General features: G+C 56.6%; 1 protein-coding gene across 4 annotated transcripts in view; it reads right to left on the minus strand.

Annotated features, from left to right (window-relative positions):
• Positions 1 to 509: 509 nt before the first annotated feature.
• Positions 510 to 26732, minus strand: part of L1CAM (L1 cell adhesion molecule) — a 50916-nt gene continuing 24693 nt past the window's right edge. For 3 of the 4 annotated variants that reach the window (XM_075016237.1, XM_075016235.1, XM_075016238.1), the window contains 18 exons: positions 26355 to 26466; positions 26083 to 26249; positions 25803 to 25962; positions 24502 to 24626; positions 24318 to 24419; positions 23730 to 23927; positions 23518 to 23588; positions 19472 to 19694; positions 19167 to 19282; positions 18517 to 18733; positions 18115 to 18237; positions 17496 to 17669; positions 17251 to 17373; positions 16714 to 16878; positions 4085 to 4216; positions 3851 to 3923; positions 3435 to 3446; positions 510 to 1802 (listed from right to left, as the gene is read on the minus strand). In XM_075016237.1, the coding sequence (XP_074872338.1) occupies positions 1577 to 1802; positions 3435 to 3446; positions 3851 to 3923; positions 4085 to 4216; positions 16714 to 16878; positions 17251 to 17373; positions 17496 to 17669; positions 18115 to 18237; positions 18517 to 18733; positions 19167 to 19282; positions 19472 to 19694; positions 23518 to 23588; positions 23730 to 23927; positions 24318 to 24419; positions 24502 to 24626; positions 25803 to 25962; positions 26083 to 26249; positions 26355 to 26466 (2519 nt within the window). In that variant the 3' untranslated portion in view covers positions 510 to 1576. The remainder of the gene's footprint in view (positions 1803 to 3434; positions 3447 to 3850; positions 3924 to 4084; positions 4217 to 16713; positions 16879 to 17250; positions 17374 to 17495; positions 17670 to 18114; positions 18238 to 18516; positions 18734 to 19166; positions 19283 to 19471; positions 19695 to 23517; positions 23589 to 23729; positions 23928 to 24317; positions 24420 to 24501; positions 24627 to 25802; positions 25963 to 26082; positions 26250 to 26354; positions 26467 to 26732) is intronic. The other variant, XM_075016236.1, reaches the window with a different exon arrangement.

The raw sequence follows: 26732 nt of genomic DNA on the forward strand, positions 1-26732 counted from the left end.
TACCTGCTAGTCCATAAGGTGCCCCAGGACGGCTTGTTTTTACCATAATGCATGTAATATCACTGCCCCTATCTAGTAATGGTGCTGCCACACACAGCCATCCATTGTGCAGGGGGCAGGACAGTGTGGGCAACCCTGGGGCACAGGGCTCCTTCCCTGGATTTTTCAGGGGGCAGAATGGGGACTGCTGCCTTAAGGAGGGGTAGCTCGGTGGTTTGAGCACAGGCCTCCCAAACTAGGGTTGTGAGCTCAGTGCTGGGGGGGGCATTTAGGGATCTGGGGCCAAGAGATTACCAAACGGTGGGGCTGGTGCTTGGTCCTGCAAAGAGGGCAGGGCCAGACTCAGTGACCGCTGGAGGTCCCTTCCAGTTCTAGATGTGTATCACCATAACACCCCTAATAGTCAACCCCTTCTCTTTGTGGGTGCATCCATAGCAGCACCCCATCACTAAGCACAGCCCCATATACAGCCCCCTGCCAGCCCCCTCACACCACGCAGAGCTGCCACATCTGAGTTTTTATTCCATTGTGGTTAAAGTCTCGGGCTGTACATGGTCCATATCTGTAAAAAAGCCACCAACCGACGGACGCTGGGACAGAGCCAACAGGGACAGCGGGGGGGATGGGGGGGACTTTCCCCCTTTTCTTGTCTTACACGGAGCATGAAGCCACGACTACCCCACAGCACACAGAGGCCCAGACACGGCTAGCACAACCATCCAGCGAGCGGGGGCGGGGGGGGCAGGCCAGCAGCCAGCCGGGTGGGGCCATTTCAAAGGGTGAGACGGAAGGGGGATACTGTGGGGGGGACAGAGACCAACAGAGGCCACTTGGCTTGCGCAGTGTGGTTGCAAAGGCAGCTGTGTGAGTTAAGCAGGGCCGGTGCCGAGGGAGGCGGGCCCCCACCAAGACCGGGTTGTGGGGCACAGGGGGCAGGTCTGGAGGAGTCCATAACTCAGGGGAGAAATGAAGGTCCCCCCATTCAATGAAAAGGGGAAAGGAGCAGAGCAGAAAGTGGGGGAATGGTTCCCTCCCCCCAGCTGGCCAGTGACGGGAGAGGAAGAGGGATGGAATACAGGCGGCTGGGGTCCCCACTATGGCTCGCCCCACGCCAGAGGCCATGCGGGAGAACCCAGGCATGCAGCCACCAGCCCCTGTTCTGGTGCTGCAGGCTCATGCCTGGAGGAGGGCAGAGCCGGACCCCAGAAGGGTTAAACCTGCAGAGAGTAGGGGGGCAATTTTTTGGCAAATAAACCCCTGCGTGCAGAGCCCCCCAAGCACCCCCCATTACCCTGGACTCCCAGCCTGGGGCCCAGCACATGCAGAAGATAAATGATGCTTGGGGAGCGGGGAGATAAAATACCAGCCTCCCCGTGGGGGCTGAGATCGAAGGTGTTCCCAGGGAAGGATCCCCTTAACTGACCCCCTGTGCTGGGGCCAGGAGGGGGTGGGGTACAGTCCTCCTTTGTTATCCCCTTGCCCATGGGGCAGGGGCCCTATTCCCCAGAGTGGGGCAGACTCCCCTCACCCTGGGGCAAGAGAGGGGGTGCTGGCAGGCCAGGGGAAGGGCCCAACCCTAGTCCAGCACAGCACCAGCGGCAGTGGGGCTGGTGGCCCCTGAGCTGTCATTGGCAGCCACCTCCTGGCCCCGCTGCCCACTGTACTGGCCGATGAAGGAGCCGTCTTCATTGAACTGCTCATCAACACTGCCCCCGTAGTCAGCCAGGCTGTCTGCACTGCCCAGCGCCTTCAGCCCCCCATTCAGCGAGGGCTGGCTGCTGCCACAGGGCTTCTCCTCATCACTGCGGAAGAGAGAGCCAGGAGTGTGCAAGTGCAAGGGTGCACTTGGGGTGTGAGGCAAATACCCAGTGCAGGTGTGCAAGGCAGAGGAAGCAGGGCGCTGGAATGTGATGGTGCAGGTGCGCAAGTTCAATGCACAAGTGTGCAAGGGTTGATTGTGCAAACTAGAGCAAGAAGTGACCAGTAAATGTGTGAGGTGTGTGGTAATGTGCATGCACAAGGCTCCTGGTGAAGTGACTGGGTGAGTGTGTCAGTCCTGTGTGTCTATGTGCTAGAAGTAGCAATGCATGCAGGGTGCAAGAATGTGCGACTGTGACTGTGGGCAGGTGCGATGTGGGTTGAGGAGCTGTGAAAAGGGCAAGTGTGCAGAAGAGGAGTGCCCAGCACTAGCTCAGCAATGGGGAGTGCACACAAGTCCAGAACATGGGTTTGCCGATGCCCAATTGTGCCAGACAAGTGTGCAACAATAGGTGTGCAGGAAGGCCAAGGCAGCAAGGGGGTGACTCCTCAGGCCAATGTGCTGGTGCCCAGAGAAGTGGGCATCCAGGCAGGGGTGGGAGCGGAGGCGTGCAAAGGTTGTGCCACAGGGATTGTGAAAAGAGTGGCTGGGGCTGTGCACAAGGGGGCTGCTTACATGTAGCAATGTACTCTAGTGAGCATGAGTGAAAAGTTTCCTCTGCCAGGCCATGGGTGTGCAAGTGAACAACTGCCTGGAGTGCATGCTGCGAACCCCCCAGGCCCCAAGGTAACCCGTCCTCCAGCGGCTCCCACGGCGGCCTGGTGCTAGCGCACAGTGTGCAGGGAACAGCAGAGGTGGCTGCCCATCTCCCTCCCCCGAGGAAATGGGGGAACCCCCCAGAACTGGGGCGCTGGGGTGAGGTATGGTTTGGGGTGCTCCCTATTCTGAAGGAGGGAAAAGCCGTCAGGGGGCAGTAGTGGGCCAGGGGGACGGGGAGTGGGGGCTGCACACTTGCATGGGCCATGGCCCCTGTACCTTGATGGTGTACGACCACCCTTGTGCACGATAGCCCCCTATGCAACCGCCCCGTGCACCACAGCCCCATGTGCACCTGCCACCATGCATCGGGGCTTTACGTGCAACCGCCCCCGTGCACCACGGCCCCATGTGCACCTGCCACCATGCATCGGGGCTTTACGTGCAACTGCCCCCATGCACCACGGCCCCATGTGCACCTGCCACCATGCATCAGGGCTTTACGTGCAACTGCCCCCGTGCACCACGGCCCCATGTGCACCTGCCACCATGCATCGGGTCTTTACGTGCAACCGCCCCCGTGCACCACGGCCCCATGTGCACCTGCCACCATGCATCGGGGCTTTATGTGCAACTGCCACCGTGCATCGGGGCCTTACCTGCAACGGCCCCTGTGCACCATGGTCCACATGCACCCTTGTGACCTCCCCTCTCAGGGTACTGTGGCACGCCCAGGCTGTGGGCCCTACACATTCAATCTGACACACCTGTGCGCCCACAGGGCACCACCACCACCAGCTGCACCGGGGCACGTGGGGCCCTTAAGTACCCACAACCAGCATGCCAAGCAAACAGCATTCCTGGCATTAAGAAATGAACCCAGGAGTCTGGGGTCCAGTGCCCCCCCACCTCCTCTTACCTCTCCAGGGATCTGCATTAGCAAAGCAGCAGCATGTGTGTGAGGGGGAGAGACAGTGAGACACTGGAGCAGGTAGCCCAGGGGCAGCGTGGCGGGAGGGGGCAGAAGCTGCTCATTCCAATCTCATCCCCCCAGGGGCATTTGCCCCAATGCATTCTGGGTTTCCCTGGGGGCAGTTAGGGAGGGGGAGTTTATAATGCTCCACCTAGGGACCGAGGGTGTCCCACAATAACGGAGGTGCATCCCCTGTGCTGTGTCCCTGGGTGTGATAGAAACCATCTGGCCTGGCTCACCCCACACCTCTCCCCATCTACCCCAACCCCTCCCCTGCCACCCTCTCCTGCCCACCCTGCCCCCTCCCCATCTACCCCAGCCCCTCGCTGCCCCACTTATCCCCTCCCTGCCCCGCTACACACCTGTACTCCCCAAAGGTCTCATCCTTCATGGGTCGGGCTTCCGAGTCAACCTGGGTATCTTCCTTGTCCTTCACTGGGGGGTGGGGGAAGAGTTAGTGGGGAGTGGGCAGGAACTGGGGGGCAGAACGGCTGGGTCCCTCCTCTGGAGGACAGGCAAAGGGTTATTCCCAGCAGGGTGGCGCCGTTGGCAGTGGGAGCCAGGGCGGGAGCCACCCGGGGGGGGCAGGGCCTCACCTGAGTACTTCCCGCCCTTGCTGCGTTTGACGAAGCAGAGCACAAGCAGCACCAGCACCAGCAGCCCCACGGCGCAAACGAAGCCGATGAACCAGGCCTTGGTGGCAAAGCTCTGCTGGTCGGTCATCAGCACTGGGGAGGGAGAGAAGGTTGAGCCAGGGCCACGCTGATGGTTACTTGGTTCCCCCCCAGGGCCTGGCAGGCTGGGCGCAGCTGTGTTGCAGCCCCTGTGCCTCCTGCCCTGCCTGGCCAGGGGGCTGAGCTGCGTCCCCCAAGCTCCGAGGTAGGGTGGGGCCCAGCTGGGATGCCTGAGCCAGGCTGAGGGCTCGGTGGTGTTGCGGGAGGGACACGGCCTTGGCAGAGCAGTGTGAAATTTTAATCTCAGGACAAGGTTGGCGTTTCGGACAATGTTGTCGTAGGCCAGCATTAGGCACAGTGTGTGTGTGTGTGTGTGTGTGGGGAGACTGTGCTGTGCATTGGTGGGTGGATGGGTGTGTTTGTGGGGGTGTTGGAAGAGGTCCTAGGTTCAAATCCCGGATGAGCCCCCAGCTGTAGGAACAAAGTCTGGATGCTGCATATGAAGCAAGCAGGAGGGTTTATTACGCACAGCGCTGGTGGGGTGTCACTTTGCCCATCAGGACTCAGTGGAGCACTGCCAGACCATAGGTTACAACTGATTATATAGGATGCTGATGGGCTGGATGGGGGTGGGGGAAATGACGACATGGGTGTCACCCACACCTGGAGAGGTCCTAGCAGCAAGATGAAATGAGCATAATAAAACAGTAATCTGAAGAGGTTACATGGCGTCCCTGCCTGCACCTTACAGAATTCTTATATCTAATACAGGTGGTTTTCCCTACAAGTTACTTAAACAAAGCAGATATTTAATGACATCTATGTGTCTAATTGGATTAATGATGCATCTACAAAAGTAGGGATGGTGCCTTCACAGGAGCATATCTAGGGGTGCATTATCTAGGAGATTAAAGCAAAAGACAGTAACAGTATAGAGCAATAATACATTTGTTTTGAGTACCAGCCTGGGATAGCACATGGGATGGTGCTATACCCTGGCTCTCACATGCATGCGCTCTTCTTGGAATGTGGTTGCCGGGGCAACTGTCCCTCCCTCCAAACTCCAAGGCCCTGTCTGAGATGGGATGACCTCCCCTTGGCCTTGTGGGTGAGAGGGGGGCAAGCAGGGGTAATCTTCCACTTACACTAACTGGGTTTCTGAACTATAGGATTATAGGCCTACTCCAGACTTTAGGATTGAAATAGGGAGTCTTTAGCAGAATACCATAATCTGCCTCAGAAATTTCCATCCTATGGGGGGAGGGTGTTGGGTGTGTGGATGTGGGTGTGAATTACTATGAATGTGTGGGAGTTTGTGGCTTTGTGTGGGGCTTAGTGTATTTGTGGGATTGTGTGGAGGTTTGTGTATTTGCATGGGGGCGTGTGGGTTTGCGTAGTTATGTATTTGTGTTGGTTTGTGTGAAGTGGAGGGGGGCTGCAGACTGGGAAGATATAAGAGGGGGTGTGACAGAGGGGTTTCACTCTGGTTAGGAAAACCTCTGCCAGTACTGCTCCTGTTTCCTCCACTGCACCTGTAGTCAGACAGATCTCCTGGCCAGGGAGGCCTCCACTCAGATCATGCTGTGGTTTTGCAGGGACTGCGACTTGCAATTCTCACCTACCGAAGTCCAGGCTGAGGGGACCATGCCTTGGGGAAGGTGTCTGCTGGTAGAATCTCTCAGGAAGCAGGTGGCTATGCTAAGGAGTATCTGTGTTCATGAGCAGTTCCTAGACAGTATGCAGGTGGAGACAGCTGGGGCTAAGGTAGCTGTCCCACACAAAAGACTGACGCACCATCAGCTGAGGAGGAGATGGCTTAGGGGGACAATGGCAGCTGGTCACTTCTGGCAGCAGGCAGCGCTCCTCTCCTGCTGTCAACCTTCCCCTTGTGGTACTGGGAAATGGTTACGCTGTTCTGGAGACTGGAGATACAGCACAAGCAGAGAAGCCTTGTACCCCCCAGGCTGGGAGTTCTGCTGCCACCATTGCGAGGAGGAAAAGTAGAGTAGTGAAGGTAGGAGACTTTCTTCTGAGGGGGATGGAGGCACCCATCTGGCATCCTGACATGTCATAGCGGGAGGTGTGCGGCCTTCTAAGAGCCTGTATCCAAGACTGTGAGCTGGTGGGGTGAATTTCTGTCTGTGTGTCTGAGCATTTGTTTTATTTCACAGAGAAGGGGCAGTTGGAAAGCGTGTTTGGCAGTTCGGCAAGTTTGCAAGATGTGAATTGGGAGACCTTCCTTCCTTCCAGGTGGGCCTTCAGGGGCTGATTCGGTTGGAGGCAAAGGCTTTGAGCTGGGCCTAACCAGCTAGCAGCTTTATAAGAAGGCAGCCACAGCAAACAGGGAGTTTGCCTTGGGGGGGACCCCATATCTGTTTCCCTTTCTTACACATGGTTTCTCTTTGACCTTCAAGGCAGCACTAGAAACATCTAAGGGATCTCTCTGAAAAGGGAAAAAATGGACAGTGACATGACTGGTGAGAGGTCTGTTGTTGTGAGCTGCCTGGCATGTGCCATGTTTCTCTCCCTCCCGGGCGAGAGGAAGGACTTTCTACGTCCCAAGTGCAAGCTGGTCGCCGGTTTGGAAGAGAAGGGTAGAGCTCCTGAGGTGCAAATATCAACCCTCAGGCCCATCAGAGAGGGTGAAGACTTTCTGGCTGGAAGGCAACAGAGAATACTGCAGGAGCAGCTGGCTGCCCAAAACAAGGAGGAGAACTGGAAGCATGTTACCTCCAGGAGGAGAAAACCTGTTCCGGTCTCTCCAATTCCAGTGGAGTTAAGTAACCGCTTTCAGCCTCTCTCCACAGGCGAGACGGCGGAGATACCTGGGGCTGATACCTCACAGGGATTGGATAAGAAGATGACCCCCCCAGTTTCTAAGGCATGGGGATGCACGGTCCTAGACCACCCCCCCTAAGACAAGATGTGCAGTGGTGGCTGGGGACCCCCTCCTAAGAGGGACAGGGTCGTCCATCTGCCGTCTGGACCTAGAATAGAATCTGGGATATTACAGAGTCTCTGCCAAAAATCAAACCCACAGACTAGTCCCCTTCCCACTTCTCCACGTAGGAACCAATGACACAGCCAAGAGCAACTGTGATGACATCCCGGCGGATTATGTAACCCTAGGAAGGAAGATCAAGGAATACGGTGCACAAGCGGTGTCCTCGTCTACCCTCCCTGCGGAAGGAAGGGGTCCGGGTGGGGAGCATCGAATCACAGAGGTAAATGTGTGGTAGCGCAGGCGGTGAAGCAGGGAAGGATTTGGTTTCTTTGACCGTGGGATTCTCTTTTGTGAACAGTGTTTGCTGGGAAGAGATGGGATCCCTCTAACGAAGAGAGGAAAGAGCATCTTTGTGAACAGGCTTGAAAACCTAGTGAGGACGGCTTTACACTAGGTTCATCAGGGGACGGTGACACAAGTCCTGAGGTAAGTGGGGAGGGAGGAGGAAACAATCAAGTAGGTTTCCTGGGTGAAGAGGAGAAAGTGGGCCAATCGGCCCCTTCTTAAGATGCTTGTACACTAACACCAGAAGCTGAGGGAACAAACAGGAAGAACAATCAAACAAGTATGAGGTGGCTGGAATAATGGAGACTTGGTGGGAGGATTCGCATAACTCGAGCACGGTCATGGAAGGTTATAAACTGTTTAGGAAGGACGGACGGGGGAGAAGAGGAGGAGGAGTTGCGCTCTGTGTGAGGGAGCAGTGTGATTGCTCAGAGCTCCAGGATAAGGAGGGAGAAAATCCCTTGAGTGTCTTTGGGTTAAGCTTAGAGGCAGAAGTACCAGAGGTGATACTGTAGTTGGTGTCTGCGATAGAGCGCCAGATCAGGGAGCTGAGGTAGATGAGGATTTCTTCAGACAGCTAAGTGAAGCTTCCAAATCACGGGCCCTGGTTCTCATGGGAGACTTTAATCATCCGGACATTTGTTGGGAGACCAATACAGCAGCACACAGACAATCCAGGAAGTTTTTGGAGAATGTTGGGGATAACTTGATTATTTTCTTGGTACAAGTGCTGAATGAACTGACTGGGGCCGTGCACAGCTTGACCTGCTGCTCACATACAGGCAAAAACTAAGTAGGAGAAATAGAAGTGGGTGGAAACATGGGCTGCAGTGACCATGAGATCGTAGATTTCAGGATCCGGACAAAAGAAAGAAAGATGAGCAGTAACACACAGACCCTTGATTTCAGGAGAGCAGAGTTTGACTCCCTGAGAGAACGGACGTGCAGGATCCCTTGGGAAACAAAGATGAAAGGGAAGAGAGTTCAAGAGAACTGGCAGTATTTTAAAGAAGTCTTACTGAAGGCACAGGAACAAACCATCACACTGAATAGTAAGAAATGCAGACATGGTAGGCAACCAGCTTGGCTTAACAGGGAAATCCTTAGTCAGCTTAAACTCAGAAAGGATGCGTACAAGAAATGGAAACGTGAACAGTTGACTAAGGAGGAGCACAAACATACGGCGGGAGAATGCCAGGGAGTAATCAGGAAAGGTAAAGCATAATTGGAACTGCAGCTGGAGAGGGATGTGCAGGGTACCAAGAAGGGTTTCTACAGGCATGTTAACAATAAATGGGTTATCAGAGAAGGTGTGGGGCTGTTACTGAATGAGGGAGATAACCTGGTGACAGACAATGTAAGAAAAGCTGAAGTACTCAGTGCTTTTTTTTTGCCTCAGTCTTCACGGACAAAGTCAACTCCCACACTACAGTGCTAGACAATGCAGTATGGGAAGGTGGAGGGCAGCCATCTGCGGGGAAGGAACAAATTCAGAGCTATCTAGAAAAACTAGATGCACACAAATCCATGGGTCTGGATTTAATGAACCCAAGGGTACTGAGGGAATTGGCAGATGTCATTGGCGAGCCTTTGGCCATTATCTTTGAAGACTCTTGGTGATCAGGGGAGATACCGGATGACTGGAAGAAGGCAAACGTAGTGCCCATCTTTAAAAAAGGAAAGAAGGACAATCCAGGGAATTACCACAAGTCTTACCACAATCCCTGGGAAAATAATGGAGGGAATCCTCAAGGAATCCATTACGGAGCACTTGGAAGGGGAGAAAGTGACCAAAAGTAGCCAACATAGATTCACCAGGGGCAAGTCCTGCCTGACCAATCTGATTAGCTTCTATGACAAGGTAACAAGCTCTGTGGACATGGGGAAGTCAGTGGATATGATATACCTTGACTTCAGCAAAGCTTTTGATACGGTCTCCTACAACATGCTTGCCCATAAATTAAGGAAACACGGACTGGATCCTTGGACTATAAAATGGATAGAAAGCTGGCTTGACGGTTGGGCCCAACTGATAGTGGTCAATGGCTCAATATCGGGATGTCTGTCAGTTTGAAGAGGAGACCACAAGGCTCGGTTCTGAGGCTGGTGTTGTTCAACATCTTTATTAATGACCTGGACGAGAGACTGGATCGCACCTTCAGCAAGTTTGTGGATGACACAAAGCTAGCGGGAGAGGTAGATACACTGGAGGGTAGAGAGACAATCCAGTGGGACCTGGATAAATTGGAGGACTGGGCCAAAAGAAATCTGATGTGGTTCAACAAGGAGGAGTGTAGAGTCCTGCACCTGGGGCGGAAGAATCCCAAGCATTGTTACAGGCTGGGGACCGACTGGCTCAGGAGCAGTACAATGGAAAGGTACCTAGGGGTTATGGTGGATGAAAGGCTGGATATGAGTAAACAGTGCGCCCTTGTAGCCAAGAAGGCTAACAGCATACCAGGGTGCATTAGGAGGAGCATTTCGAGCAGATCTAGAGAAGTGGTTGTTCCCCTCTATTCGGCACTGGTGAGGCCACATCTGGAATATTGTGCCCAGTTTTGGGCCCCCCAGTATAAAAAGGATGTGGATTTGCTGGAGCAGGTTCAGCGGAGGGCAACAAAAATGATTAAGGGGCTGGAGCACAAGACCTATGAGGAGAGGCTGAGGGATTTGGGCTTGTTTAGTTTACAGAAGAGAAGACTTAGAGGCGATTTAATAGCAGCCTTCAACTTCCTGAAGGGGAGCTCTAAAGGGGATGGAGAGAGACTGTTCTCAGTGGTGTCAGATGGCAGAACAAGGGGCAATGGGCTGAAGTTGAAGAGGGGGAGGTGTAGGTGTAGATATTAGGAAAAACTACTTCACCAGGCGGGCGGTGAAGCACTGGAATGTGTTGCCTAGAGAGGTGGTGGATTCTCCATCCCTCGAGGTTTTAAGTCCCAGCTGGACGAGGCCCTGGCTGGGATGACTTAGTGGGGGTTGATCCTGCTTGAAGCAGGGGCTGGACTCGATGACCTCCTGAGGTCCCTTCCAGCCCTGTGATACTATGATATTACGGAGGCACTGTCAAGGATTATCTGGCCTACTGACTACTACGCCATACTACCCATCCACATGGGCATGAATTATACTGCAAGGTGTAACCTTGAGCAGATCAAGCGTGACTACAGGGCTCTGGGAGTACAGGTGAAGGAGTTGTGAGTGCAAATGGTGCTCTTCTCAATCCTTCCTGTCCAGGGTGGAGGCCCAGGCAGAGACAGGTGTATCCTGGAGGTGAGTGCCTGGCTGTGAGGATGGTGTTGCCAGGAGCACTTTGGCTTCCTCGATCACAGGATGCTGTTCCATGAAGGAGGGATGGAATTCACCTTTCGAGGAATAAGGAGGATGAATTTGGATCGAGACTGGCTAACTTAGTGAGGAGGGCTTTAAACTAGGTTTGAGGGGGACAGGTGACCAAAGCCCACAGATAAGTACAAAACCTGGAGACCTGGGAGTTGGGTTGGAAATGGGAGGGATCCTGGGCTATAATAGCTGAGGAAAAAGAGGGACGAGGCAGAACTGGGAGGCAAAAGCAAATCAGTATCTTAGATGCCTACATACAAATGCAAGAAGTTTGAGTAATCATGGAATCAATCATAGAATCATAGAATACTAGGACTGGAAGGGACCTCGAGAGGCCATCAAGTCCAGCCCCCTGCCCCAGTGGCAGGACCATCTATCTAACCTGTCCTTAAATATCTCCAGCGATGGAGATTCCACAACCTCCTTTGGCAATTTATTCTACTGTGATACCACCCTGACAGTTAGGAACTTTTTCCTAATGTCCAACCTAAACCTCCCTTGCCGCGGTTTAAGCCCATTGCCTCTTGTTCTGTCCTCAGAGGCCAAAAAGAACAAGTTTTCTCCCTTGAAATCCTAACAAACAACCACAACTATGACATAATCGGTATCACAGAGACTTGCTGAGACAATACACACAATTGGGATATTAGTATAGAAGGGTCCAACTTACTCAGGAAGGACAGGCAAGGTCAACAGAGAGGAGGTGTTGCCTTATATATTAAAAATTTGCACACCTGGACTGAGGTGGAGATGGATGCAGGAGACAGATGAGTTGAGAGTCTCTGGGTTAGATTAATAGGGTTAAAAAACAAGGGTGATGTCATGCTAGGGGTCTACTGCAGACCACCTACCCAGGTAGAAGAGGTGGATGAGGCTTTTTCTAAGCAACTAACAAAATCATTAAAAAAAAAACAAAACAAGATATGGTGGTGTGATGGAGTGGGGGATACCTGTGTGTATGTGAGTGGCTCACAGAGGGTGTGGGTCTCCTGCTGAGGGTAACCTTGATGACCAGGTAACACCTTTGTACTGCAGACAAAGGAGGAGGTGGAGCCTGAGGGGTTTGAACTGGAACTGGGAGTTGGGAAGCAGTAAGTCTGGGCTGAGAGAGAGAGAGAGACAAAGGAGGGGGCAAGGCCCCGGCTCTGGGGGCCCCTCGGGGCCTCCTCTCCCCAACATGAATTGGACTGGCTGTCTCTGCCGGCTGTACTGACTCCTCTGTATGATGCTGTGTCCTGTCGGCTAATAAACCTGCTGTTTTACTGCTGAGTGAGAGACTCTCCTGCCTGCGGATGGGGTGCAGAGCTTGGGGGACCCCAGAACCCCATCACACTGGTGTCAGAAGTGGGATGTTCTGCACCCCGAGGATGGAGCATCCAGCAGTAAGTGACCGGGGCCCCGGAAGAAGTGGGGCCTGCGAGACCCAGGTGTGCTGAAGGGCAGTGAGGTGCAGCTCCCCAAGGCAGAGGGGCCTGCGGCCGAACCCAAGCAACTGCGGTCGTGGTTCTCGAGAGGGGGTGTCACACCCGAGCAGGGGTTACTCCTGGGAATCTGTTGGAGTCGGTCCCAGAAGGTGGAGGGGCTGAGGGCCCAACCCCCAGAAAACAAGTGACCTACAAGGAGGCTGACGCTGAATGAGTTCTTCCCAAGACAGTGTGCTCATGGTCCTTGATAGCGGGTGTCACACTGAAGAAGGGGTTCCTCTGAGAGTCTGTTGGAGTCGGTCCCAGAGGGCAGAGGGGCCTACGGCCTAACCCCGGGGAGCTTGTGACCCACAAGGAGCCTGGCACACTGAAGGGATTCTTCCAGGAATCGTGGGGTGCAGAGGGCATCAGCCTGAGAGCCTGCAACCACGCTCAGCAACTCCGCTGTGAAGTGGCAGCACCTGGAAACCGAATCTAGATTAAAGAAGCTGGACAAGGCAGCGTGGATGTGCAGTGGCAGAGGTGAGGGTTAAGGAAAATCCTGCAGAGGTGAGCCCGGATCGGGGCAGGGAACCCTGGACTGCCTGGAGCTCTGAACCAAGTGGCCTACCACAGCTCAAGGAGGGAAGGAGCAATTCCAACCCATCATCTACTAGTGGCCAAGACAGACCTGCGAAGAGTTTTCCAGGCCTGGGCCGAGGAAGGTGCCTGTGTGTCTGTGCAGGAAAGCAGCTGATCCACTGGGAATGGCAAGTTGTCTGTAAGAGAAGCTGCTTCACCTTCTGTGTGTGTGTGGAGACCAGCGGGGGGGCTGGGACAAAGGAGAAAGTGTCTCCCATTGTCTGTCTGTGTTAAACAACAGCAGCAGCCTGGGGAGAGAGCAGAGCCTGCGTTTGGAAAAGGTGCCAATGATGAAACTAGCCCATTGTCTGAGGAAGATTCACCAGCCTGGGGTGGCTGGAGAAGGATCCACCAGAAAAGAGCATTCCAGGTGTGTCTCTGAATCCAGCCATGGGGGCTGGAGCAGAGGGAATGGCTCCGGAATGGGGCAGTGGTATCCCTGCTAAGGACACTGGTCCTTGGTGCAAGAAAAGTGCTTCTGCTTCTGGGGAAGTGAATCCTTTGCCTGAGCCTGTGGGGGCTCAAGATGGAGCCAAGATCCCAGAGCTGGATCTGAGGGCAGCTGAAGCCCAGATGGGAAGTGGGCCTACCTCTGTGTCTCTCAGGGGGGATGATGCTTTAACTCGGTCTGATCCAGTTAGTATCATCAGGGAATCCCAGAGACCAGACGATTCTGGTACTTGTTCTTTGCCTGATGCTGAGGTGTTACTGGGAGGGGGTGAGAGGACTCTGTCCTACCAGAGTCATCCTCTCGCCAGGACACAAGAACAGACGGGCAATGGAGTTGCGCTGACTGATGAAGATAAAGGAGCTGGTAGCAGAAGGGAGGAAAGGGATCCTAACCTTCTGTCCGGTGGTACTGGCTGTCTGCCTGGAGGGGGATTACGTGGGAATCTGCCTAATGGGCCAGAAGTGATCCTGGGTGTAGGTGAAACCCAGGAGCTGGTTGGGGCTCAAGGGAGCAGTGCCCCTGTGGAGCCAGACAGGGGTAAGTTGTTGTTTGGGGGAAGCTCTTGAGGAAGAAAATTTCCCTGAAACTTTTCCTGACCCGTCTGTGGGGACTGCAGAAAATGGGAGTGAGGTGAAGGAGAGTGAACAGGAAAGGTGCTTGTCTGTAAGCACCAGAGCAACCCTTTGCCTGGGGAGAAGTTTGTTTCAGCTCCTGATGGCCAGGACCTGCCTGAGTGTGAAACCACTGGCTGTGCTCTGCAAGGGTCCAAAGCAGGCAGTGTAAAAGTTTCTCAGGAATTGGAAGTTGGTGCAAGTAAAGTGAAAACTATCAGGGAGTGTGAGCAGCCCTGTGAGAACCAAATAAAACAGCTGCACAGTCAGTCTCTGTAGGATGCAGGAGAGCGCCAGCAATTCCCCATCTCCAGATGGTGGAAACACTTATATTCTTATACTGGACTCCACTTCTGATTCCATGGGGAGGCAGTAGTTGGAGGTGGAAGGACAAAGGAGCTTTGGGCCTGGTGGGCCAGTAAGGGATAAACAGGGATTCCTTCATGTGGATTCTGCGTCTGGGACTCACAAAACAACTCTCAGAAAGCAGTTTGGTTTGCAAATTTCCAGACTGGTAGGGAGGGGGCCGTCTCCCTGAGATCATCAATGGCCCAGCTCTTGTTAGAAGGGAGGGTACAGCCAGAGAGATCAGATTTCCACCCCAGGGGGCAAGGGAGAAGATTAGAACTTGATGGTGCTAAAAAAGGCCTCAGCCATTTATCCCCAAAATACCAGATTCTCTAGGATGTTGCACAAAGGTTGTGGTCTACCAAAGAGCAACGTACATGTACAGTTGCAATGGGTTTGTTCTGTTACTCACGCTGACTGCTGTAACCAAGGGGTGCTGCTACCAAAAGCTGTAGAATTGTACCATGCACTGAATGTTTGAAAAGAGCCATGTGACATGATGACATTAATGTAGAAGCATGAATTGTATGTTGAAGGAGTCTGTAACTCTAAAATGTCACCATTGTTCCCTGTAACTAGTCTTGCAACCTCTGACATGAGAAGAAACATTCCAAACCTATTGTGTGGCATGAAAGGGGAAACTGAGGCACACAGCCATTGTGGTGGTCTGGCTAAATGCCAAGGATGGAAGCATTTGTACCTTCCGTTACTGGACTGTAACTGAATTCCAAACATTGGCTGGAGCAGCTGTATGGAGTGGTGGTCAGATGGGGCAGGACCCAGACCACAAAAAACCTGTTTAATCTGTTGGTGCTGCAGCATCTGTATGGGCTCTGCCCGCCCGACTTGAGAACGTGGCTGACGGACCGGGGCCGAAGCAGCGAGACCAACCAACCCAAGGGAACTAAAGGGACTTGCCCGGCTGCGTCACATAAAAAGGGCCAAGACCAAGCTCCTGACTTGGAGCCTCCCCCAGCAGGACTATGATGTGGAGGTGGTGCACATCGAGGGGAGAACAGAGGGTACAGCCAATGCCCTGTCACAAGGGGAGAGCCCCGAACTTCCCCAGGTCACCAGTTGAGTGACCCCGCTCAGTTCGGTCTGGAAGGGGGGAGAGATGTGATGGAGTGGGGGATACCTGTGTGTATGTGAGTGGCTCACAGAGGGTGTGGGTCTCCTGCTGAGGGTAACCTTGATGACCAGGTAACACCTTTGTACTGCAGACAAAGGAGGAGGTGGAGCCTGAGGGGTTTGAACTGGAACTGGGAGTTGGGAAGCAGTAAGTCTGGGCTGGGAGAGAGAGAGGGACAAAGGAGGGGGCAAGGCCCCGGCTCTGGGGGCCCCTTGGGGCCTCCTCTCCCCAACATGAATTGGACTGGCTGTCTCTGCCGGCTGTACTGACTCCTCTGTATGATGCTGTGTCCTGTCGGCTAATAAACCTGCTGTTTTACTGCTGAGTGAGAGACTCTCCTGCCTGCGGATGGGGTGCAGAGCTTGGGGGACCCCAGAACCCCATCACAGGTGGTGATGGGGGACTTCAGCTATCCAGACGTATGTTGGGAAACTAACTCAGTGAGGTACAGACTACCTAGAAAATTCTTGAACTGCACTGACGACAATTTTTTATTTCAGGAGGCAAAAAAAGCTACTAGGGGATATGAGAAGTCATTCTTCTGGTCTACTCAGCGCAGGTTAGGCCTCAATTGGAGTATCGTGTCCAGTTCTGGGAACCACATTTCAAGAAGGATGTGGAGAAGTTGGAGAAGGCCCAGAGGAGAGTGACAAGAATGAGAAAAGGTCTACAGAACATGAGCTCTGCGGGAAGACTGGCGTTGTTTAGTTTAGAACAGAAAAGACAGAGGGGACATGACAGTGGTTTCCACATATCTAAAAGAGGGTTACAAGGAGGAGGGAGAAAATTTGTTCTCTGGTCTCTGAGGACAGGACAAGGAGAAATGGGCTTAAACTGCAATAAGGGGGCTTTAGGTTTAGGTTGGACATCAGGAAAATCTTCCCAACTGCTGGGTGGTTAAACGCTGGAAGAAGTCACCTGCAGAGGCTGCGGACGCTTCACTGCTGGAGAGATTTTGGAGCAGGTGGGACAGACACCTCTTGGGGACGGTCTAAATGGTGCTTGGTCCTGCTGGGAGGGCCAGGACTGGACTAGGTCCCTTCCAGTCTAGTGTGCTATGATTTATGTGGGTGGGTTTGTGTGTGTGTGTGCGCGTGCACGCGCGCGCATTTGTGGGGTTGTGCGTTTGTGTATTCCTGTGGATGTGTGTGGGTTTGTGTATTTGTGTGTGCGTACTTGTGTGGGTGTGGGTTTATGTGCATCTGTGGGTATCCCTGTTACCCTGATAGAAGGGAGCAGAACATTGGTGCAGGGGAGGGGCTGAGGGGAGCTGGGGTGCAGGTGGCAGGTCTTGGGGTCTGGCAGGCTGAGGGGCACAGGGGCCAGGCTCACTCACCTGTGCCATTGGTCTCCACCTCGCTCTCCCAGAAGGAGATGTTCTCCCCCGAGGAGTTGCGCCCCACGAACTGGATGCGGTAGGAGGTGCCAGGCTGCAGGTTGTGGAGCCTGTAGGAGCCATGCGTGGAGTTTGCCTGGCCAGACGTACGCCAGGACTCCGCCACTGGAAGGCAGGAAGGGGGGAGGGTTACGCCCCACAGGCCAACCAGCCCCCAGCCCGCCAGAGCCCCTGGGCTAGACCGGAGTTGGTGCCCCAGAGGGGACAGGGCCCATCCCAGCCCTCTCTATGACAACTGACAGGGGGTTTACTCCCTTTGGCACCACACAGGTGAGTTCTCCTGCCCCGCAGTGACCCCAAGGCGTGCCTCAGTTTCCCTGGGGACCCCATCCCTAGCTGATGAGGGGTGATTGGAGGGATGTCCAGCTGAGGCCCCTTGCACCCAAATCGGGGTCAAGGACCAAGGACAGCTGGCAGAGTGGGGCTGGGCCTGGGGAGCCCCCCATCTGGGCATGCCTCACCCCCACCTGCTCTCACCGCTCTTGCTCATGATGCGGATGTCAAAGTGCAGGCTGGGCTGGCGCCGGCTCGGAACCCAGGTGATGAGTGTGAAGTCCTGGCCCACCTGCGAGATGCTGATGTTGTCCAGGTTGGGCAGCACTGGGAGTAGGGGGTGGGAAATTAACCCTTCAGCAGCAGAGCCGAGAGCCTCGGGGGGGGCTCCCTGCGCCAGGCACTGGGGGGGGCGGGGAGGGGGTCTGGCCCCAGCAGCCTCCACTTACCTGTCTTGGGTACAGTGCTGCCCTCCTGCACTAGGGGCTCACCCGGTCCAGTCCGGCCCAGCGCCCGCAGCGAGAAGCGGTACTGGGCCTGTGGCTGCAGCCGTCTCAGTGTGGCGTTCCGCTGTCCCACCGGGAAGGAGATTTCGTAGAGGGGGCCCAGCTCTGAGTTGTTCACTGAGTGGGGCAGGGTCAGTGTCTGGGTCCTGCCCTGGTCCTCCCTCTGCACCCCCACTGCACCCCTTGTGCGCCTCACAGCCCCCACTGCACCCCGTGTCCCTCACAGCCCCCGCTATACCCCCTCTGCCCCCGTTGCACCCCCTCCTCCCCCACTGCACTCCCGGTGCCCCTCACAGCCCCCACTGCCCCCCCGCTGCAGTGCTGCCCATCTCCTCCCCCTCAGCCCCCCACTGCACTGCTGTGCCCCCTGCAGCCCCTGCTGAACCCCCCATGCCCCTCACAGCCCCCGCTGCAGGCCTGGCCCCATCCTCCCCCGCTACCCCACTGCCCCCCGCTGCAGCGCTGCCCTCTTCCTCCCTCCTGTGCCCCTCGCAATCCCCCACTTCACACCTGCACCCCAATCCTCCCCAACCTCCCTCCTTCAGCCTGGGCCCCAACTCACCCTGCTGGTACTGCAGCATGTACTCAGTCAGCACCCCATTGGGGAAGCGTGGGGGTGCCCACTCCAGGGCCAGCTCTGTGTCCGACACCCACTCTAGGAGCAGCGAAGCGGGGGGGCTGGGCACTGGTGGCAGAGATACCATGAGTCTGTGGCTGTGGGGGTCACGTGTGTTGGGGGGAGCTGAAGGTCTGCAGGCAGTTGGAGGGGATGGGGACCACGTGGGCATGGGGGTTTTGAAGTTGGGAGGATGGGAACACAGCCGCCTGGGGGGGTTGAAGGTTGGGGAGGTGGGGTTGGGGGGACAGTGTGGGAAGATTGAATGTTGGGGCGGTGCTCACAGGGGGTGGGAGTTTGAAGGGCAGGGCTGGGGTGCTGGGGAGGGTTGAAAGTCAGGGCTCTCACCTCCCTCAGGGGTGGTAAAGTCGATGCTTTCGCTGGGGCGCCCATCACCACGCCCGTTGAAGACAACCACGTAGAGCCTGTAGTGGCTCCAGGGGCGCAGCCCCCCCAGCCAGGCCCGCGTCACCTCCCCCTCCAGCGTCAGCACCGTGAGGTGGGGCTGTGCCCGGGCTTGGCGCCGGCTCCGGTCCCCCACACTGCCCAGCCGCCAGTGAAACACCTGTGGGGAGCTCAGCATGAGACAGCAGCCCCCCAAGCATGCGCCCACCACTGCTGCCATGCAACCCGAGAGCCCCAAAGCCCACTAGCCCCCCACAGCCCCTGAGTGCTCCCCCAACCACTCCATGGCCCCCTGAGCGTGCCTCACTGCCACTACCGTGCGTACCCTGAGAGCCCCAATGCCCCACAAGCACCCCACAGCCCAATCACCCCCTTGACCACCCTGCAGGCCTCCCAAGTGCCCCACACCCATTCACACCCCATGTGCACCCTGAGCACCCCACCTCTGACTCACACTTCCTGGCCCCTGAGCATTCTCCCAACCACTCCACAAGCCCCACTCCCTCCCCACAGCTGCCAGCCACCCCACCGCCCTGCACCCTGTGTGCGCCTGCCCCACCCTCGAATGTCCACATCTGCATCCCCCCACTCACCCTGAACCCCCGGAGGTGACCCCTCAGTCCTTCTCTGCTGGGCAGGCTCCAGCTGACCAGAACGCTGGTGCTGTTAAGTATTTCCACTCCCACATTCTCAGGGTACACCAGGGGCACTGTGGGGGGAACAAACATGTAAACTGTGGGGGTGCTCAAAGCTTCTCCCATCCCTCCCTTCCCCACACAGCACCTACGCTGGGAGTCACAGTTCTCCCCCCTCATGCCCCCACCCTAGGGTCCATGGCCCTTCTTCCTTCTCCCCTGGTCAGAGTGACCCCCACCTCCTTCACTCTCCTCCCACTCACCGTCCTCCCCAGAGTACCCCACCACGATGGGGGGCTCGGGCCCCTTGCCAGCCAGGTTCACGGCCTGCACCTTGATCTCATAGGCGACAAAGGTGGGAGTGTCCGTTACCAGCAGCGGGGGGCCACTCACAGTCTCCTCGCTCCATCGCCCCCCTTGGTCCCGCTGACGCCACTGCACCCGGTAGCTCAGTTCAGGAGCGTTCCAGTCTGACTTCTTTAGGGGCTGGGGGAAGAAAGCAGGGGGTCAGTGTACAAGGGGCAACAGAGAAACAGGGCCCCCACGTTCCCCCTCCTGAGTACAAGGCACTCCAGGCAACCCCTGCACACAATGGGAGCAAGTCACTCACTACCCAGTCACAAACACAAAGTAACACATGCACACTCAGAGGGTATGAACTTCAGCCCACCTGCTCATAACAGCCAGCCAGCCACCCAGAACTACAGCCCACCTGCCCATAACAGCCAGCCACCACTAACTACAGCCCACCTGCCCATAACAGCCAGCCAACCACCGAGAACTACAGCCCACCTGCCCATAACAGTCAGCCAGCCAGCCACCGAGAACTACAGCCCACCTGCCCATAACAGCCAGCCAGCCACCGAGAACTACAGCCCACCTACCCATAACAGCCAGACAGCCAGCCACCGAGAACTACAGCCCACCTGCCCATAACAGCCAGCCAGCCACCGAGAACTACAGCCCACCTGCCCATAACAGCCAGACAGCCACCATGAACTACATCCCAACTAGCTGGTAACAGCCAACCACTATCACTACAACCCAATTACACATAGCAGCCAGCCAACCACTATGAACTACAGCCCAACTGCCCATAACAGCCAGCTAGCCACCTGTAACTACAGCCCAACTAATTGGTAACAGCCAGCCATTTGAGAACTACTGCTCAACTACCCATAACTGCCAGCCAACCAGTCACCATTAACTACAGCCCAATTGCAACACAATAGCCAGCCATCACTGTGAATTATATGACAAATACCTGGCAAAAGCTAGCCAGCCATCAGGCACTACAACCAAATGCCCAGTAACTGCCATCAGGAACTACAGCTCATCTACACAGTAACAGCCACCCACCATGAAACAACAAGCCAGCTGTCCCGTAACAGTCAGACAATCATGAGGAACTACAGCCCAACTAACCAGTAACCACCATCCACAATGAACAATACCCCAACTACTAGGTAACAGCCAGCCAGTCATGAACTGCAGCACAACTAACTGTAACAGCCAGCCAAACATCAAGAACTACAGCTCAACTACCTAGTAACAGCCAGCCAGCAGAAACTACAGCTTAAATACTTAGTAACACTTAGGACTACTGCCCAACCACACCATCACAGGCAGGAAGCCACCATTATAACTGCAAGCCAATTACCCAGTAATAGCCAGCCAGTCACCATGATCTACAAACCAACTCTTCAGTAACAGCTAGCCTGCCATCAGTAACTACAGCCCAGCTACCCAGTAATAGCCAGACAGCAAGAACTGGAGTCCTCCTATCCAGTAACAACCAGCTATCCAGCCACAATGAACTACATCCTGACTAGCCAATAACAAATAGCCTGTCCTGAACTGCAGCCCAACTACCCAGTAAAAACCAGCCATGATTAAATACAGACCAACTGCACCATAACAACCATCCAGACACAGTGAATTGCATACCAGCCACCCAGTAACATCCAGCCAAGCCATGAACTATGGCCCAACTACCCAGTAACAATCAGGAAGCCATGAACTACACCCCAACTGCCCTGTAACAGCTGGCCAGCTTTCAGGAACTACAGCCCAACTACCTGTAACAGCCAGAGAGCCACCATTAACGGCAAGCCACCTACGTGATAACAGCCAGACAGTCCCCTTGAATTACAACCCAGCTACCCAGTATTAGCCACTCAGCCATTTGGAACTACAGCACAAATACCCAGTAACAACCATCCATCCAACAGGAACTACAGTCACACTACCCAGGAGGCCACTGTGTACTACAGCCCAACAGCATAATAACAGAACTACAGCTTAAATGCCCCACAATAGACAACCACCAAGGAGTACAACTCAGCTACCTGGTATCAGAGAGCCAGCCAGCATGAACAACAGCCCAACTACCCAACAACAGTCAGCCTGCCAACCATGAACTACAGCCCAAGTTCCTGTGTACAGCCAGCCGCATATTACAAAACCAACTACCTGGTAATGGTTAGCCATGAACTATAGTTTAAACACCCCATAACAGACAGATGCCACAAACTACAATCCAACTATCCGGTAAAAGACAGCCACCAGGAACTACAACTACTCCATAACAGGCAGCCAGCTACAGTGAGCAACAGCCCAGCTACATGGTAACATCCAGACAGCCATGAACTATAGCCCAACTACCCACACATAGCCAGCCAGCCATCACAAATTACAGCTTAACTATCATATAAGAGCCATCCATCCACCATGAACTACAAACTCACAGTCTAGTAACAGCCAGCCACCTTGAACAGCCAAACCAATGTATTAAAGCCAACTAGCCACCAGGTGCTGCACCCCAACTACCCTGCAACAACAAGCCAGCAACCATGAACTACACACATGGTGTGAACTACAATACTGCTAGCCTATGATAGACAAAGAGACCCAGTGTGAACTACAAGGTAACTAATGCACGAATACACCAGGAATGGTAGCACACACCTGCACCAAGCATTAGCTACTGCACAACTATCCTGTAACATATGTACAAGGTGAACTACATCACTATCCTCTACCGCACACATGGCATGAACTGCAAACTCCCCTGAAAACAGCGTCTGTTGTAACACCGTTATTCTGCAGCTGTACTGTCACGTACCCACACCACAAACATAATCAACACTGTGCTGAGCAGTGCCAGTGCCCTGTGACAGCCCAGTGCGACACACTAACACAAAGATCCTGCAAAATGCCCCCCACCCACGTGAGCTACAGAGCAGCTACACTGCATTATTCCGTGATGCTAGACAACACCCAGCCAAGAAGAGCCACCACCGATCACTGAACAGCCTGCAGCATCACCCAACAGCTGGCAGCAGGAGACGCTCCCAGCTCCATTTGGCATCGATAGGTAAGGCAGCCAGCGTGTGGCTCCCCAGGCCGCAGGGAGACCCCCACGTCCTGTCCTTCCCATCATGGTAGCCAGCTTCTTGCTCCGGGTGCATCTTGCTCCCTGTGCCACACAAGCCCCACTGTGGCTTCTGGCTGCATGGCCATCACTCCAGAGCTGGGCCCAGGGCTGTGCTTCTGCTGGCCCTGCCAGGCCTTGTGCCCAGACCAGAATGCCAAGCAAATGCAGATCCCTGCCACATGTCTGTAATGGGGGGGTATTGTTCATGCTAGTCATGAACCCAGTGTGCCTCAGGTTCCTCAGATGCTGTGTTTGTGATGGGGGCCTCGCAGCAGTGACCATCTGTGAGCTTGGGAGCATCTGGCCCCAGCTAGGGGGGAGCGATTAGCTCCAGCCCATGGAGTGGGACCGGGGGCTGCCCACCTGGGATGGGGTCAGAAGGTAGAGGAGGGGCTCTAGGAGTTCACCCACGTACCCCAGACCCACCGTGGGAGTGATGGCGAAATCACTCAACATACCACAGGGAGAGTGTGAACTAGGGATTCCCTCCAGCTACCCTGTTATCCCCAGGCAATCCCTCGTGCTCTAGTACCCCAGCCACCACACCCCAACTTCCCCTTCCCCGCAGGCAAGCCCCGGCGCATGAGGACTGTGAGCACCACACCCCAACTCCACTGTCACCTCCAGGCGACCCCTGGTGCAGAAGGGCCATAGGCACCGCACCCCAAGTCCTGTGAGAGCGGAGCCTCTCTGCCCTTGTAGCCGGCTACACCTGGAGCAGCGCTGCCCCCACACCCACCTCCCCGCTATGGCCCCACCCAGAAAAACTGCTGCCCAACACAGGCTGCACAGCAACACGCCCACATGGCCCACAACAGCCGGAGCCCCATGGGAAGGGTGGGGGGTGGGGTGGGGCGGGGCCCAGCACTTCACCTGCCAGGTGATGAGCATGTTGCTGGTCTCGTTCCCTTCTCCCATCACCCCTGTGGGGTAGCGCTCGGGGGCTGGAAGAGAAAGTTACACAGCAAGGGGGGGGCAGCGAGGGGAGCTCGCTCCCTCTGCCCTGCCCCCCCTGCCCCCCGCATCCCTTCCCCTCCCTCGCCCACCTTACCCCCTCCCCTTGCCCCTCTCCCCAGTGCGCATACCAGCAGGGCGGGTGTGGACGGGCTCAGAGCTGGGGCTGGGCTCGCCACGCCCGTAGCGGTTGGCGGCCCGGACGCGGAAGCGGAGCTCCCCATAGGGCGCAAGGTGCAGCTGGGCCCTGGGCTGATGGCCGGGGACCGTGCTGAGCTCCCGCCAGATGCCGGCCTCCCGCAGGCTGTCCTCCGCCTCTACCACGAACTCTGGGGGTATGGGATGAGAGATGATGCCCCGAACTGCCCCCCAACTGGCTGCCAGCCCTTGAACCAGCACCGTACCCTCACCGGCCCCCAGCCCACAAAGCATCTGCCAGCCCCACAACTGTCCCTGCTGGCCCTCAAACCAGCACCAGACCCCCACCTGACCCCCAACTGGGCCTTCACTGCCCCCTAGCCCCCTCACCAGGCCTCCAAACTGCCTCCAAAGCACCCACGGGGACCCCAGGCCCACCCTGATTCTTCCAAAGCCTCCAGACCCCCCCCAACGCCACATGGGCCCCAGAATCCTACACCACCACCAGTGTCCCCAAACCTGCAGCACCACCCCAGGACCGCCCTGGAGCTGGCTGTGTGTGGGACTGGGGGGCTGCTTACTCTCGATGGGGCTGTTGTGATCATCCCCTGGGATCCAACTGAGCTTCACCAGCCGCTCCTGCTGTTCCACCACCTGCAGGTGCGATGGTGGCCCGGGCCGGCCTGGGGGCAGAAAGTGGTCAGTGCCCCGCCCCTGCCCCTGGCCCAACCTTGGCCCCTGCCCCTGCCCCTGCCCCAGACATACCCACAACCCGCAGCTCTGCGCTCTCCGCCACCGCGTCCAGCTCCGTGTGCGCCCGGCAGCTGTACACACCCTGGTCTGCATAGTCCACATCCGAGATCGTCAGCGAGCTGGGCTCCACCAAGTACCTGGGAGTGAGGGGTGGGGTCAGCCTGGTGCTGCGAGCTCCCCCCCACAGCAGTGTCCCAAGCCAGGGTCTCCCTCCAGCACTGTGAGCTTGCCCCCAGCTGGGGTCTCCCCACCTAGCACTGCAAACTTCCCCCCAGCAGTGCCCCCAGCCGGGTCTATCCCACTGCTGCGAGCTTCCCCCCAGCAGTGCCCCAGCCGGCTGTATCCCAGAGCTGCGAGCTTCCCCCCAGCCGGCTGTATCCCAGCACTGCGAGCTTCCCCCCAGCAGTGCCCCCAGCCGGGTCTGTCCCACTGCTGTGAGCTTCCCCCAGCAGTGCCCCCAGCCGGCTGTATCCCAGCACTGCGAGCTTCCCCCCAGCAGTGCCCCAGCCGGCTGTATCCCAGTGCTGCGAGCTTCCCCCCAGCAGTGCCCCCAGCCGGGTCTGTCCCAGCGCTGCGAGCTTCCCCCCAGCAGTGCCCCAGCCGGCTGTATCCCAGAGCTGCGAGCTTCCCCCCCCAGCAGTGCCCCCAGTCGGGTCTGTCCCACTGCTGTGAGCTTCCCCCCAGCAGTGCCCCCAGCCGGGTCTGTCCCACTGCTGCGAGCTTCCCCCCAGCAGTGCCCCAGCCGGGTCTGTCCCTCTGCTGCGAGCTTCCCCCCAGCAGTGCCCCCAGCCGGCTGCATCCCAGCACTGCGAGCTTCCCCCCAGCAGTGCCCCAGCCGGCTGTATCCCAGTGCTGCGAGCTTCCCCCCAGCAGTGCCCCCAGCCGGCTGCATCCCAGCGCTGCGAGCTTCCCCCCAGCAGTGCCCCCAGCTGGCTGCATCCCAGCACTGCGAGCTTCCCCCCAGCAGTGCCCCCAGCCGGGTCTGTCCCACTGCTGCGAGCTTCCCCCCAGCAGTGCCCCCAGCCGGCTGTATCCCAGCACTGCGAGCTTCCCCCCAGCAGTGCCCCCAGCCGGGTCTGTCCCAGCGCTGCGAGCTTCCCCCCAGCAGTGCCCCCAGCCAGGTCTGTCCCTCTGCTGCGAGCTTCCCCCCAGCAGTGCCCCCAGCCGGCTGCATCCCAGCACTGCGAGCTTCCCCCCAGCAGTGCCCCCAGCCGGGTCTGTCCCAGCGCTGCGAGCTTCCCCCCAGCAGTGCCCCAGCCGGCTGCATCCCAGCACTGCGAGCTTCTCCGCAGCAGTGCCCAGCTCCCCCTCACTTGTCGCTGTCGGCCGACTCCCAGAGGGGACTCCCATCCCGCCACCACTCAATACTTTGCTGCTGCAGCGTCTGGTCGAATTGCACCACGCACTGGAAGGTCACATTGCTTGCTTTCTTCACCACAGCGCTTTGGGGGCCCTGCTTGATCTGTGTGGCATCTGGGAGAGCACAGGGGAGGATGGGGGCAGATCAGGGACCAGAGCCTCCCTGACTGGCATGCCAGGCTGGCTTCCTCCCTCCCCAGTCCTTGCTGCCTGCCCGCCCTTACCCCAGCCCACCTTTGACCTGCAGCCAGGCGCGGATGGTGTCGTTGCTCTGGGCGTTCTGGGAGAGGCAGAGGTAGGAGCTGGCGTCGGAGTGCTGGGCCCGGCTCAGCTGCAAGCTTCCATTGGTGTGGAGAAAGAAGCGCTCATCCTGCAGCACTGGCTCCCTGTCCTGGGTGAACCTGCCAGCGGCATGGGGAGCAGTTGGCACTTCTGCCCAGGGCACTGCTGTGGGAAGCTCACAGCACTGGGGTGCTGAAGGGAGAGGAGTGGCAGGGTCTCCTTACCAGTCCACACTTGGCACAGGCGCACCGAAGGTCTGGCAGTGCAGGATGGCAGTCTGGTTCACCACCACGGCATAATGCTGTCCGTCTGGTGTCAGGATCCGCACCGGGAGTTCTGTGGAGAGTAGGGGTGATGGGAGTCCTGCAGCCGGGGGTGCTGGGGACAGGGCACAGCCTTGCAGGGGCACCAGGCAGGGACGGTTGCTGGAACTGGTTGCCAGGAAGCAGGTGCTGGGGATGGAAGGGGTGGCTGCCAGGGGATGATTGACCATTGATGGGCCACTTGCTGGCTGCGGGGGCAGTGGTTAACGAGGGGATGAGTGATGGTTACTAGGGCATGTGGTGGCTGGTGGCAGTTACTGAGGTGATGAGGGTGGTTGT

Source organism: Carettochelys insculpta, chromosome 22 (assembly GCF_033958435.1).
Source record: "Carettochelys insculpta isolate YL-2023 chromosome 22, ASM3395843v1, whole genome shotgun sequence".
NCBI lineage: Eukaryota > Metazoa > Chordata > Testudines > Carettochelyidae > Carettochelys > Carettochelys insculpta.